A 15,100-nucleotide genomic window follows, 5' to 3' on the forward strand; every position below is an offset into this window, starting at 1 on the left:
GACAAACTCAAAGAAGGTGAAGACGGAGCCAAGCGCTGCTGGATAGGACAAGTTACATACCCAGTACAGTTTGAAAAGCTTATCCACAGCACACGTCAGGCCATCATTCAGAGGAATGGTTACTTTGTCATTCTTAGCAACAATGATGTACTGCCTGGTTGCACTCTTTAGATCACCAATGCATATCAGCTGGGGTTGGTGTGTTGTGGATGATGCTTCAGGATCACTGCAAAGCGATGCAATACTTGTTCCAGGCTTGGAGACGGGGAAGATAAAGATCGATTTTTAGAGAAGTATTCAGTGAGGTGTTGACAAATGCTTTCCTCAGGTAAATACCGTGAGAACTGTACTGAATACATACCAGTGCAAAATCAACCAAGTGCGTTATAGCTGATTTAAGGCTGCAACGACTGGCACCAACTGGTGGGAGCAGGTGTGTTAACACCACAAGGGCAGTGTAACAAGCCTCATCTAACAAAGAAAAGCAAGATGTAAAATGATTCAAAATACAGAAATGTGTTATTTAATGAATTATGAGATGTACATCAAAAGTGACTTTTTCTTTTGTGAATAGATGAAATCAGAAATGCAGAGGCTTAAGGCACCTCATTTGGCTTATATGTGCAGCTAATAAGGTTGCCCAAGGCCACATCATTTTAATTCTCCTTACAACCATCTCCATAGACCTCATTCTCCACCATCAGTAAACAGAGACATATTTCAATCCATTTACCAAAGGGTGGCATCTAACAATGTCTTTGAAAAAGAACAATATAACCCCTTCTTGTATAGTTGTAGTTTTTTTTAACATCCACTTACTTGTTATCTAAAGACAGTAAACAGAACTATTAATTTGATCATCCTTTTTTTCTTACTTTCTAATAGTAAACATGGGGGGGGGATACCTTCAGTCTTCTCTTCAAAATCCTTCAACAGAGAGGACATTCTTGTTTCCAGGGCAGCCACTGATTTGAGTTTCGGAATGATACTGGCTTCCCATTTTCATAAAAACAGATCCGTCCTTCCTCCTGTAAGCTTGCCAAACTCCAAGTCCAGCTTATGGAGAAAAAAAAAGTGTTTACGTTTAAAATACAGCATTAAATACATGAAATTAAAAGTACATTCTGCCCATTTGGTAGCTGTATGGCTAACATCAAACCTTACAGTATCACATTTCTGTTACCCACTTCCACATCAAGCTTACCTACACAGTGAAACAGAACAATTTACTTGGAGTGGTATTTGAATACAAGTCCATTATTCCTTCATTTTAGCTATGATTTGGGTCTGTTAAGAAAAAGAAATATTTTTAATGTGTATCTGCTCATTAGATTGTTTTATGTACTTTAATAATGAAGGCTTGCAGAGCAAGGCCACTTTTGACTCACAAACTAAGTGCTCAGCCAGACTGGAAAACAGGAAGTTTTAGTGCACAGGCATGTTAATAGATAAGACACAGAAAAGAGGAACTTTCCATATAAGCAATGTTTGAAACTGTGTGACGTGTAAAGTACCAAAATAAAACCTATATGAGGCACAGTTTATGATTCTAATGTTAGAGCTCTTGCAACTGGCGTTTGAGCTGTGCAGGGGTCTCTCTCTTCCGGAAGATGATTGAATAAAAAGAAATATCAATATTTTAACACACTGAGTCGGTTTTCTCTGTTCTGTCATGGGGACAAAAGAATCGGGGTTTAATAGGTCCCATCAGACCATGAGAAAAAAATGAGGACTTTTTAGCTGATGTTCAACTTTCTAGCAGCCAAATTCTTATTTTGTCTGTCTGCGGTTTGTCCTGTAGAGCTTTTTGCTGACAATAGTGCTGCTGAAAGCAGAGTTTGGTACAAATTTAGGTGATCTTTTTGTGGCTTTTTCACTTCCACGAGCAGCACCTTCTGCATTGTCATTTGATGTCCCTACTATTAGTCATTTGGTGGCACGACTAAGATTTTGGATCATGTGAAATGTGATGCTCATTGTAATAAAAGCCCAGTGAATAATGATCCAACTCTGAAATGATAAAACTTTCAAAACATTCACTAGGAGCTCTTAAACATACCTCCAAATGTACCCACTTCTGTTACATACTTTGTATGCAAAACACAACTGAGTGGAGAAGGAGTCCATAAACCATTACCAGGGAACCAAGCAACTTACCAGACTTGGCATGTCCAAAAACTGTGGGTACTCTCTGAATATTTCAGCAGCAGTGGGGGAGTCCTTGCTAATCCAGGCTCTGCCACTGGTGTATGTTTCCTCCATGCCTGACATGATAGTTGGAAGGTTCTCAGCTGAGGGCCGCAATCTTTTGATCAGGGTGACCCACTCATCTGTGCTGCTGGTATTCCCATCCTCTCGCCTGAGCTTCTTGTCTTCACCACAGTCATCTGTCACTTTTCGCTTCTTATAACGTCTCTGCCCCTGGTCGAGATTCAATCTAAGGTTGCACAGTTTAGTCTCTAGGAATCCACAATGAGAGACTGGATCATAACAATGCTCCTGAGGAAGAAAGAACAGAGGTATATGGGTAACAGCTGAGCAATTTGAACTGAGAAAAAAAAGCTTTAGTAAATAATGAGATAAAGGTTAAAAGATAAACAGTAAGTGGGAACAAGTGCAATTTACAGTATGTAGTGGAATTGACATGATTAAAATGCTAAATTTACTTACAAATCCTTCCCCCTGTCCTGCCACTCGGACACTCAGGGATGGAAAAGTGGTGATGATGCTTTTTGCTACAGTCAGCTTCTCTGCACTAAGAGGGTAACTGGAAAACAAAGGTAACCTTTTTTTTACTCCTGTGCACTTCAACATTTTGAAAGAAAAACATTCATTGCAAAATTTTAACAAAGTGCAGTAAGGTGCTGTACTTACTAACCACACCTCTCCACCAAATCCCCAATGCAAGTCTTCACAAGAAGCTTCCTCGATGGCACTGACAGGGTACCTGTAGTTTCATACTCCTTCATAATCTGTGGGGCTTTCCTCTTGAGTAGTGACTTCAGGGGTTGACTTTGTTCTTCTGTGGTAATAGACTTTGTAAAGGCAACACCAGACACTTTACCCCTCTGCAATAATCTTCAAAGTCATGACAGCAAATTTTCACAGAGCATAGAAGCATGAGTTTACTCAAACAGCTGCAGCAGAAGAAGGCGGTTTCTTAATTACCGTGATTATAACGCAATGACTAAAAGAAATTCTGAATAATAATTCAATTGATTTTATCTTCTGGTTGCTACTTGGTGAATAAATCTGATCCTGACTAATAGTTAATTACTGTTAAAACACATTTTATGACTTAGGAAACTGGAGAAATGCAAAGTGTACCTGATTTTGTCGAATCTCCCCAAGAGAGGTTTCCATCGGTGGCCCTCTGGCTGAGAGGAAGATATGGAATCTATCAAAGTCCTTAACGTCTACCTCACTGTCAACATCAATATATTCCATGAAATCAGTGTTATACTTTAGCAACCTATCAAGCACACAGCCCATGTGCTGAGCTTGGCTTTGACCTATGATGTCTTTGGCACTGCTGACATGAAGATTGTTTTTACAAATCTCTTTCTCATCTATAAAAGTGGTTACAAGGACTTTGACAGATTCTAAGTTGTCATATGCGTGCTGAAAAAAAGAAACACATGGCTAAATAAGTAAGATCATTTGCATGGTCAAGTTGCTTTGTTTTTTTTTAAATAACACTGACTATCCTCATAAGGTCTGCATAAAAAAAAACTATATCAGAGCATGTTTCCTCAATAAGCCTTAAAAAAGAATGTGCACATACTTTAATCATACTAGATGCAAAAACTGCTTTAACTGCTTAAAAAAATAATTCTCTCTGTCAACATGAGGTATATTTCCTGTTAACCAGTGATAAGTAATTATAACAAATATTTATCACAACACTACTAAATGTAGTCTATTAAGTGTGATAACAGAAGACAGAGGGGCGACATCAAACTAAAGTTACTCAGTCTTCCTGTTCCTATTCTGTGCGAGTAAACGAATGGTCGCGGTGATAACTACATTTGCTATATTCAGAGCTAACAACAATATTGTCATTTTACACAACACTGCAAAGGTTAGGTGCTGACTCTGGCGTTGCTCATAGACAACAGAATGCCTGTCGGAGCCGCTAGCTCAACTACCACACTGGTTCTAAGAGCAATTTCTGCATGAAGTCCAGGTGCTGGTTTTCCAGTGTGTGCGTCTGATGGCCCAAAGCTGCCTCAGAGCCGTAACACCATCCATGGCTGCAGTATGGAACAGATGTGGGTGTGTCCTCATCTCCCAGAGGAGTCCAAATCGTCATCAAACAGCCCTACAGACACAAAAACATGAAAATATAAACAACCAGACTATCAGCAGTGATTGAAATATTTTAAGAACTCTGTGAAAATTATTTACAGGATATATCACAGAATTTAAGGCCTTTATAACCACAGAGCATACAGAGAAAAGTACTAAACTGAATCAATTTCAGCTTTTGTTTTTCATGATGTATATTGTATTAATAATTAAATTTCATTACCTGTGTCTTTACCACACATGTGCCACACAGGTGTAGATACTGTAGGTTCAGTGAATGCTTACATTGCACTGATTAGAATATACTGGACATTCAAAGCTAAGATTCAGCGCACTGTGTTAGAGGCTGGGATTTGATGAATTCATCATATATACAACCTTTGATCATCATTTATGTCCAGTTGAGAATGAATCTGTGCACTCACATATTAAATGAACTGAAATCAGTAGTGTGATCTCCAGTCTTGATATAAGGAATGAGAGAACTGATAGCTGTTATTTTAATCAGCCTGTTAGAGTGAAATTGTTAAATGTTTGTTATTTTTATGTTTAGCATCTCTATATTGGTTTAACCCTGCGATGAAAGGAATTCCACTGTCCCCCTTGTGAAGGTCTGTTTGATGTTGGTAAAACTTCCTGCCCTTTGTATGGCTTCACTGTGTTATCTAGGGTGAACCATAGATTGGGTGTGGGGAGATTACCCTCTTTATGACCTAGGATGTTGTTCCTGCTTATGACCCTTCTGGTCAGCAGAACACACACACACACACACACACACACACACACACACACACACAGTGCCTTGTCTTTGTAACCAAGGGGGGTTAAGAGGGGAGGTACGTGTTGTATACTATTGTTTATTGTGTGAACGTTTTCAATAAAAGGCAGCGAGCGGAGGCCATCGTCGGGGTCATTTGTAAGGAGATTCGAAGTGCGTTTCTGTGATACCGACGAGACCTCCCTTGCGAGTAAATGGATCGATCGCTGTTGCCTTGTTTTTCTTTCACGGGAATAAGTCCTGGGGTCAGTGGGGTCTGACTTTAGACCCAACATTTTTTTGGTCCTTCGGAGCCGGAGCCCAAGAATTTTGCCGCACACTGAGGAGGGAGAGGACACGCCGCAGACTGTCAACAGCCAGGACGTTAGGACGCCTGACAAAGCCCTGGAGTGTTAAATTCGCGACCAGGCCGGTGAGATAGCGTCTGAACTCCCCTCGTGGACGGCGACTGACGGGATTCTGGGACTCTCCTGTGAACGAAACGCAACACAACGGTAAGCAAACCGAGAGCATCTCTATAACCGCGTGAGTGAAAGTTGCTAGCTACTGACTGGCTTTGCCGCCATTTTTAAGGAGGTAGAGTGGTTTCCTCGCCAAAGTTTTAAAGAGGGTTAAGACGGTTTCCCCACTGAAAGGAGGATAGAGCTCTATAAAAAATAAAAAGGATCTCTGCAGTTAGTTGAGTGTATGGTTTCTCCACCAATGGTAAGGAGGGAAAGAGCTCGCCGCGGTAAGGGAGGTTATGGGCCTATAAAGAGTGTGAATGAGCGTATGTGCGTGTGTGAGTGCCAGTCAAGTGAACCAGCAACACAGAAGGAAACCTACGCGGTGTTAACGGAATTCTGTGACCTGTTGTGTACACATAGCCTGGGTTTTGAGGTAAGGCGTTGCCTGCCGCAAACTTGAAAGAATTGTTATAATGGGGAATAAAATGTGTAAGGCTGCCTTAGAAGGGGATGTAAAATTTATGGAGAAATTTTCACCAGGCAGCACGCAGTATGTAGGTTGTTGGCGTAAGAAATATGGATTTGAAGGGACATTAGTGGAAGTTCAGTGTAAAATGCTTGTAGAAAGAATAACTGTAAGTGCAGCAGGTAAAACAGGGACAGCTAAGCGGAGGAAGGAATTGCAGTTAGCAGTCGCTAAGTTGTGGCTGGAGCAGGCTCAGAAGAGAAGCACAGAATGTTAAAAGAGCAATATTATAAGCAGTAGTTGTGAAACCTGAGGATGAAACCACAGCTCAATCCACTGCAGTTACTCTAGTACAGGGGTCTGCAACCTTTAACACCCAAAGAGCCATTTGGACCCGGTTTCCACGCAAAAGAAAACACTGGGAGCCACAAATACTTTTTGAAATCTAAAATGAAGATAACACTGTATATATTGTTTTTTGTGCTTTGTGTGAACAACTAAAGTAAGTAAAGTTTATTTATTAAGCGCTTTTCACAGACAGGCAGTCACAAAGCGCTGTACACAAATATTAAAATAAACAATACAATCAATAGACATTATACACAATGTAAAAGATCAAATGTAAATAATGTAAAGAATATAAAATACGTAGATCAACAAAAGGCTTGTTTGAACAGAAAAGTTTTTAACTGCTTTATAAAAGAATCCACAGAGCAACTAAGGTGTGCTGCTTATGAAATCCATGAAGTGCTACAGAGAAAATTACATTTTATTTATGTAATTAACACATTTTGAACTCTTAAAGAAATATAACAAAAGGGAAAACACCCAGCTGAACTAAAATGATCCATTTTAGTTCAGCTCACAAAAACTGTTGTGAGCCGCCACCCTTATATCGACTTTGGGCTTTTGGAGCCTTGACCTGACTTTTAAAAAGTAATTGGAAAAAAAGCTCTATGCTGCTAAAAAAAAAAAAAAAGAAGAGATATTTGCAAAATTCTGCCTAAATATCTATTTTACCTGGTTAATGTGTGTGGCGGGGCGTGGTCTGCAGTGCTGCTGCAGGGGAGTCGGACGCACCTGAGCGGCACCCGCAATCACGCCTCGCCGCCTTAAAGTCTGTGCTCTCTCTGCTGTTGTGTTGTCGGGCTGTGAGCTGAAAAGCTACAGCCGGCTGTATGCGTACAGCAACCGTGTGTGAAAAGTGCTCAATAAAGAGATGCTGAAAAGCGTGTTCATGGAAACATGGTCGGGTCTGCCGTGATTTGTTTACAATAAGACTTAACGTCCCGAACCTCTTTACGCAGGACTGTAAGCTGTCATCTGTGAGGCGTGAGCGGTGTTTGTTTTTAACATAGTTCACGGTGGAGAACAGCTGCCGACATAATGTGGATCCGAAGATCCATAATTGGCCTACCTGGGGTTGAAAGTCTCGATAAATGCACGGCGTTTCGGCGGGTACACCGGCCTCCGCGAGTGTGACGCTTATTTTGAGCGATGAAAAAATAATAAGATATCATTTTATTTTTATATTTCAAAATCACAATAATCTTCCAATTTAGAACTACAAGTTTTTAAAAAAGAACTAAACACAAATAAAATGCACTTCAGCTAAATACTTCTTCTATTTTCCCAAACCACCCTGAGCCGCAAAATAAGGACTAAAGAGCCGCATGCAGCTCCGGAGCCGCGTGTTGCCGACCCCTGCTCTAGAACAACACCGTAGAAAAGCATTAGAAAGAGCAAGAATGTTAGCAGAAAGAAGAGCCAGAGAAGAGCGTGAGAGAGCAGAGGCAGAGGTGGAGGAGAGACTAAAGGCTGAGTATGGAGAGGCATTAGGAGCAGCATTGAGTCCAATACAGACTAGGCAGGAGAGGAGACAGAAAGGAAAGAGTGAACATAAACGTTGCAACCACATATCCATCCCTGATACAACAGAAAAAAACATATGGTGTTTCAGCCCCAGAGTGTGCAGATGAAGAAAGTTTTTCTCCTGACCCATTCCGTGAGGTGAGCACTTACCCCATGGTAGAGGTTGCTTTTTGGAGTGGACGGAGATAACAGCCGCACTGTTCATGTTTACCGGCCATGGACCGAGTCTGAATGTGCTGAAGCTTGTAAGAGTCTTGGAGACCCATTGACTAATGTTGCTGCAAACTTAAAAGAAGTCTGCCTTGAAAGAGGATGAAATACACTGCAAAGTTTTTATTGGGCAGCACGTGGTGTGTAGATTGTTAAAGAATGAAGTGAAAATTGTGCTCTAAGCAGCAGCGAGTGTGAGTGTGTCTGACGGCACGGTGTGTGTGAAAAGGTATCCAGCTGGGGCAGACGTGATTCTGCAGGTCACCTGCCCAGTGGACAAAAAGAAATAAAATAGTTGTGTGGATGAATGATAGCATGAAGAGTGTTTGGTGTTTCTCAGCCTGAAACAGCTGTAATGCTACTTTCTGTTTTGGAGAGAAGGACAGTTAAAAAAAAACAGAGAGATGTGTGTGTTGTTTTAAGCAGTGATGAGAATAATGAAAATGTGATGAGAGAGGAACACAACAACATACAGAAAATACATCAACCATACTAACCCTGCATGCATACACAATAAATGATACTCATGAAGACCAGACAGCATCTTAAGCATGAGATTCTGTTTGTCATCTTGTCCAAGTCACTAGTAAGATGAAAGTGATACATAGACTAGTGGATGAATATTATTAGTAGGACAGATGACTGCATCATAGAGTAAAACAGAATGCTGATGAGGGGTTTTAATGAGTGAGCTGATTGTGAGTTTCTGGTGTGTGAAGAAGTTAAACCATGGCACACATTTGGTTACATGAGAAGAAACTTATTATGTGACCAGACAACAGGGTTATGCTGTATGTTGTGTGTGGCTGACTGGATGAATGTTTGAGATTAAACTGGCTGTTGATTTGTCTTTTGTTACTAAGTTGAGCCTGCCAATTGGGTTGGTACGATTTATCCCCCTGGCATGAAAAACACGTGTCATGCCTTAAACAAGGCCTTTCTTTCCTTTGCTTTCCTTTATTTTCTTTCTTTTCTTTTTATTTTGTTACTTTCGCGGTGCACTGAAGGCTTTGTTTGATCATTTTTCTGTCATCTAAGCAGATCTGAACATTGAATAGGAAGAACTACACAACATGTGGTTGTAAAGTGAGCTTCTCCAAAATTAAAATGGGCTCAGGAGAAAGTCACTTATTTGGGACAATTAGGAAACAAGTTCCTGTCCAAAAGGATTCAATGAGGAAATCCAGTCTAAATTCTTCTTTTTCTTTTTGAAGTGTTGTTGTTTTGCGGATGTATCTCTGTGTGTGTCTTCTGTTGCAGGAGCAGAAGGAGACCACAGGAGGAAACTTGGGTCACATGACTATGTGAACTCTGCAAATTTAACCTTTTTTAGTTTAAATTTTTCTGTCTGTGAATTCACCATGGGTGTGTTATTCACTACCTTGTGTTGCTCACAGAGATTACTGTGAGAAAGAGTGTATACACCTGCGCAGCGCTAACATTTACATTTCTTTTTACAGCAGATGGTTAATCATGTGATTCGATCATGTGATTTATAGCAGGACACAACTTAATGATGTTTTTCTATCACAGGATTACTGAGATTTCATGTGAAGAAAACTGTGGTTACAGGCTGTGTGTTGGTGATGAAATTACACTGTGTTGTGGAGGAAATGTTGGAGAAACTGTGAATGCTGCAGAGGAGACGTGAATACAGTGTGACACTGTGTTTGAAACCAGTGTTACTTCTTTTTACAGCGGAGTGTTAACTTTATGACCTTTTACAGCACCTCTGGAATCTGGATGGCCGACACCTGACAACCATGTTAATGTCTGTGAAGGTTCTCAGTCATGCAGGTCATCGTAGTCAAAGGAGTTTGCAAAGAAAAGCGTCTGGACTTCTTTGAGTTGCTTGAAGACGTTTCACCTCTCATCCGAGAAGCTTCTCGGATGAGAGGTGAAACCTTCACGAAAATTTTCATTCTGACTTTAATCCTGATGCAGAAAAGTTGTTAAACTTCAGAAGAAGAGCGTCTGACACTTCACTCTGTCAGATCATCAGAAAGCTGAAGTTACTGAATGAGTTGTTTCCTTTTTATCACTTCCTTCAACTTTTTTAGATGCATCCATCACACAGTGATGCAGATCAGTACTGTGAAGTTTCCCTGATGCCGTAAGTGTGAATGAAAAGAGTTTCAGACCAAAACCTGATGACAGCTGGTTCGACCTCTGAGAGCAACACGTGAAGCATATTGAGATATTAAGATATCTGGTCAAATCATTTCATGCAGGAATCTTACAACAACAACAACCTCTCACCAGCTCAGGCAATGGAAGAAATGACAATGAAGGTAGAAATAAATAGTTCTGTTGTCTCCTTCCTGGTGGTTTGACTTCAGTGAAATTGACCAGTTATTAAAGTAAGAACGAGTCACTAGAACTCAGTTCTGCTCACCTTCACCTTCACTGGCTGCCAGCTTCAAAGAAGCTCGCATAAAGTCTGTGTCTAGGCCGTCGTAGTTGGAGGAGGGAGTGGGTTTGACTTACTTTAACTCTCACTGACTCACTGTCAGACTGAATTCACAGTGTTGTTAGAGTCAACCTGGCTGAGCAGATGACCAATGTACTGACGTTTATAGTCCTGCTGCAGGGCCTGGGTATGAATCTACCTCAAACCATGTCCCCTCACACTCCCACCCTCCTGTCTACTAAACACCACCACATTACTGCCAGCTTGATCATTAAGTACCCATACATCCAGAGCCATCTATGTGTTGTGTGCCACCCCCAGTTTATATCTGGGATCCAGTATGAAAATGTACAGATGGTTCCCACAGTTTCCCAGCACATGTGTGTGAAGATGGGAGCAGAGAGTGTTTGAAATGTAGCAATGCTGGAACTTTATGCAGGAGAAGCAGGAGCAGCATTTACAGGCTATTTATCACCAAGAACTTCTGTTCAACCAATGAAACAGTTTCCACTGCGATCTGTCGACAAACTAAAGTCATTTCCTCGTCTCCTTTTCAGTCTGTGGGTGAGCGTCAGAGCTGAACACAGGGAGTAACCAGGAGCGTTTAAACATGTGCAGTTTAAAGTGTCAGAGCTCTGATGTGCAACTTTAAAATTAGAAATAAGTAATAGTAGGTGTGTGGAGACGGCACCTTGCAGCTGGACCTTTAGCTGTGGGACACTGTGCGACAAACTGCACACAAACAGTTTGTGTGTTTGCTGATGTTTGTTAAGCTGATAGAAATGTAGCATTTGAAATGACCTGATACTTAAGAAAAGGAATTCCCTTCATGTTCCTTGCTCCTCTCAGTTAGATGCAACTAATGTATTTTTGCCCAAATCCTTCTGCCTCTCATTGATCATCACTTCGGTCTTTGTTACGTTGAGCTGCAGATGATTCTGCTTGCACCGTGTGACAAACAGCCCAGTATTCAGCCTCGTCACTGTGTCACAAACCAGACAAACGGAGGCACTGGTAACCATGACAACAAGACGTTATTTACAAACAGAGATTACAGCTATGATGTGACTCTGAACTATGATGTACGTGAGATTCTAAGGAATAGCAAACTGTACAACAAACATGAAGTACTAGGAAACTATATACATATGAATTCTGTGACACGGGGAAAAGGGAAGTCAGGCCGGGGGAACGAAAGAGGAAATATGGACATGAACTGTGCTACTTATTGGAGGTGGAGGACTGGCATGAGAGGGGTAAGAGGTCCGAGTGAGGCGGTGATGGTTCCATGCTGGTGATGGTCCGTGGTATCCGGTAACTGTGGCAGGAACAGAAGTGAGCATGAGCTGTGGAGGAAGAGCTGCAGAGAAAACTGGCGTCCAAATGAAGGTGAGTATTGTCAGAGTTTGAGCATGGGGAGCAGGTGGATGACTACAGGCAGAGAAACACGAGGTGAGCAGATAATATCACTATGAACAATATCACAAGAGCTGTGTCGGCTGCACTAACAGAGGTTAGTTGAAGATCTGGTGGCGAGGAGCTGAGAGCGCTGGTCTTAAGTATTGGCAGCTTGATTGCAAACAGGTGTGGACTGCAGGCTGTAATGCAATGACTCCGCCCAGAGGTGGAACCACCGGCTCTATGGAAAAACCCTGCACTCACCCGGACAGTGACACACGGATACATCCAACCACTGCAGAGTCATCATAAAACTTCTGAAGATGGCAAACTCAACATGAACAGTTTATAAAAGACTCCACAAAGCTGGGTGGGACAGGCCTTGAGGACACAGCACTCCTCTGGTCTGGTCCAGCAGACGTGCTTGACTGGAGTCTTTGAATCTGGTCACGAGTGAAAGTGATGGTGGAGGAGAGGCGGCGATGGTGCAATGTGGTGAGGGAGGGAGATTGCAGGCTGGCTACAGGTAAGTCAGCAGGGGGGTGAGCGTTCACTGCAGTGTGGAATCTGTTGAAAAACACATTCAAGTGTCTCGCTCTGTCCTCACTGCCCCCAGCTCCTCTGTTGTTGGATGGCTTGAATCCAGTGGTTGTCTTCATGCCACAACTCTCTCACGCTGATCTTGCCTTTCAGTAACACCTGAACCGTTCTAGCCTCGTCTCTATTGCCCGCTCTGAACGCCCTCTTCTTGTTATTGAGGAGAGCTGTGATATCCTTAGTCACCCACAGCTTGTTATGTGGGTAACAAATGATGTCCGTGCTGGGACAATGGAGCTGGTGCAGAAGGTTATGTAGTGAGTGACACACTCAGTAAGCCCACTGGTGTCCTCACCGTGAGGCTCACAGAGTGTCTCCCAGTCTGTCACCTCAGAACAACCCTGTAGTCCCACTAAAGCCTCCTCCGACCACCTACTACTGTACTTCTAGTGGTCACAGCTTCCCTCTTCACAACAGGCACATAGCAGTGGGTGAAACAGGGATTTATATAAAAGCTAAAATACTAAAGCTACAACCTTTAATACAAAGCTGCTGCTGAGCAAACATGGCTTATAATCCTACTGCTTCTGTTAACTAGACATAAAAACACTTGAGGTCACCCTCTGATGTATTTACCACCCCGTCGTAGACCAATCACAGTATCCTGAACTCTCATTGGTAGACGCTTAAATTGTTGTCATGAAGTTCAGCCTGGATATCTTAAAAAGAAGGAAACCGAACTTCTTTTCAAGCATTTCAGACTAACATGACCTGGACCTTTTTAGCGCCCTCTGTGGTTGGATTGTGGAAATGAAACAGAGCCACAGCCTGCGCACACACAGTTTAACACATCAGTAACTGCACAACATGCAGAGCAGGAGTGAACATGCTGCAACACTTCAACCTGATCATAACTGTGTCAATAAAACCATGAATGCTGCCAAACGGCTCGATGACTCAGACTGATAGCTGCTCCCTTCTCTCTGACACACTGTTGACTATTTCATTTATTTAACTACTTTAACTACTCTGACCTTTGACCTATTCTGGTATTAGTTACAGTTGTTATGGTGACCCTTGGTGACCTGGTTTGACCTCTGATGTTAAAAACACCATGAGGCTGTGAGCAGGTTAAGAGGCTCATATCTGTGTGTGTGTGTGTGTGTGTGTGTGCAGACACTGAGCAAGAAGACGATGAAGAGGATGATGAGGGTGAAGACAGCAAAGAAAATGAAGGTCACCCTGAGGATGGTGGGAGGATGAGGAGAGGACAGATTTCTTACATTTCAATTCTTTACAGTTTTTGTCCTTCGTGCTTTTGAACCATCACACCAGGAAAGCTGATTCTTTTTGTCTCTTTCTGATAATAAGACGTCGTGTTCAGCTGTCTTTATCATGCAGTATAGTAAACATGTTTCAGTGTGAATGTTAGAAAGATGAGATTTTACTGTGAAGCTTTTTTATACCAAGGGAATCATAAACACTTCAGTGATGTAAATAATTCTCTCAGAAGCTGGAAACTCCAAGCAAAACTCACTGAACCATAAATAACTGTAGATTCCAATATGATGAGAAATGAGGGCTGAAATGTGAGGAGGTTTCAGACTGTGCAGACTTATGGACGTATCATAGATTTGGATTAAATGTGGTTTATGAAAAGTTCATGACTGGTTTGTAGGTTTCCCCTCATTGGCTGTCTGACCTGCTGACTTACACAGGTCAGCTTCACTGTTTGATTCTGATAGCTGAGCTCACACAGGCTCTGTGATCTGCTGTGTTTTGTTAGAAATACTTTGACTCACAGAAAAAGCTGCTCAGCTCTTGTTCTGGACACATTTGGGAGAGAACCTGCCTCTGTGTGTAACAGCGCCCCCTGCTGCTCATGATGATAAATGTGCAGATGCTGATTCTTGCAGTGGCTGTTGATCCAACTGGAAGTGCTGTGGTTACAGGTCCAGCTTCCTCCGGTGAAACCTGCACTAGTGGGCTGCTGTTACAGACCACCAAGTCCTGATATCCAGTATCTCCAGGCCACATGCACAGTGCTGCAGTCAGTCACTGGAGACCTTAATATTAACTGGTTCTCACATACCTGTATTTAGCCACGTCCCTGCTCAAGATGATTTTGTGTGATCAACTCGACCGTAATAACAGAAAAATGCTTTTAAAGAAGGAGTCAGAGGATCATCATCCTCCTGCACTGACTAAAACTGAAGCACTGTTTGTTAACTGCAGTGAGAACTCTGACATTTCTAAAGTGAAGTTTATTTATATAGAAGAAAGTGTTAACAAGCTTAAAAGTTGATGTGAGCGGTAAATAAAAAGGGTTAAACACACGGTGTCGCTCTCAAACTGCTCCTCTTCCTGGAGTGAAGCACAGCCTCTTCTTCCTGCTCTTAAACACAGCACCTCCTCTCTGTCCACGTGTTTCCTCGTTCCCTCCCCTTCAGATCTGCACTTTGAAGATGGGTGTAACCAACATGTGGTGACGTGTAAGAGCTGACAGGCTCCACTCACTGCAGAAACACATGTTGTTGAGATCAGAGCTCAGACTAGTTTCAGTTTTAAGGAAGAGAAACTCGCACAGTCACTGACACTGAGAGGAGAAATGGCACAGAAAGGAGTTCAGCTGGACCGAGAAACCTTCTCTTGTTCCATCTGTTTGGATCTCCTGA

The 15,100-nt window shown here is 42.1% G+C and overlaps 1 protein-coding gene across 1 annotated transcript; it reads right to left on the bottom strand.

Annotated features, from left to right (window-relative positions):
* Nucleotides 1–419: 419 nt before the first annotated feature.
* LOC120438732 lies at nucleotides 420–3,538 on the bottom strand. The gene is made up of 6 exons (XM_039609158.1): nucleotides 3,328–3,538; nucleotides 2,875–3,035; nucleotides 2,671–2,767; nucleotides 2,158–2,499; nucleotides 906–1,056; nucleotides 420–471 (listed from the first exon to the last, which is right to left on the bottom strand). Exons 1-5 carry the CDS (start codon nucleotides 3,490–3,492, stop codon nucleotides 1,003–1,005), a joined length of 819 nt encoding a protein of 272 aa, XP_039465092.1. The 5' UTR covers nucleotides 3,493–3,538; the 3' UTR covers nucleotides 420–471; nucleotides 906–1,002.
* Nucleotides 3,539–15,100: the final 11,562 nt, after the last annotated feature.

This window comes from Oreochromis aureus, linkage group 3 (genome assembly GCF_013358895.1).
Source record: "Oreochromis aureus strain Israel breed Guangdong linkage group 3, ZZ_aureus, whole genome shotgun sequence".
Taxonomy (NCBI): Eukaryota; Metazoa; Chordata; class Actinopteri; order Cichliformes; family Cichlidae; genus Oreochromis; species Oreochromis aureus.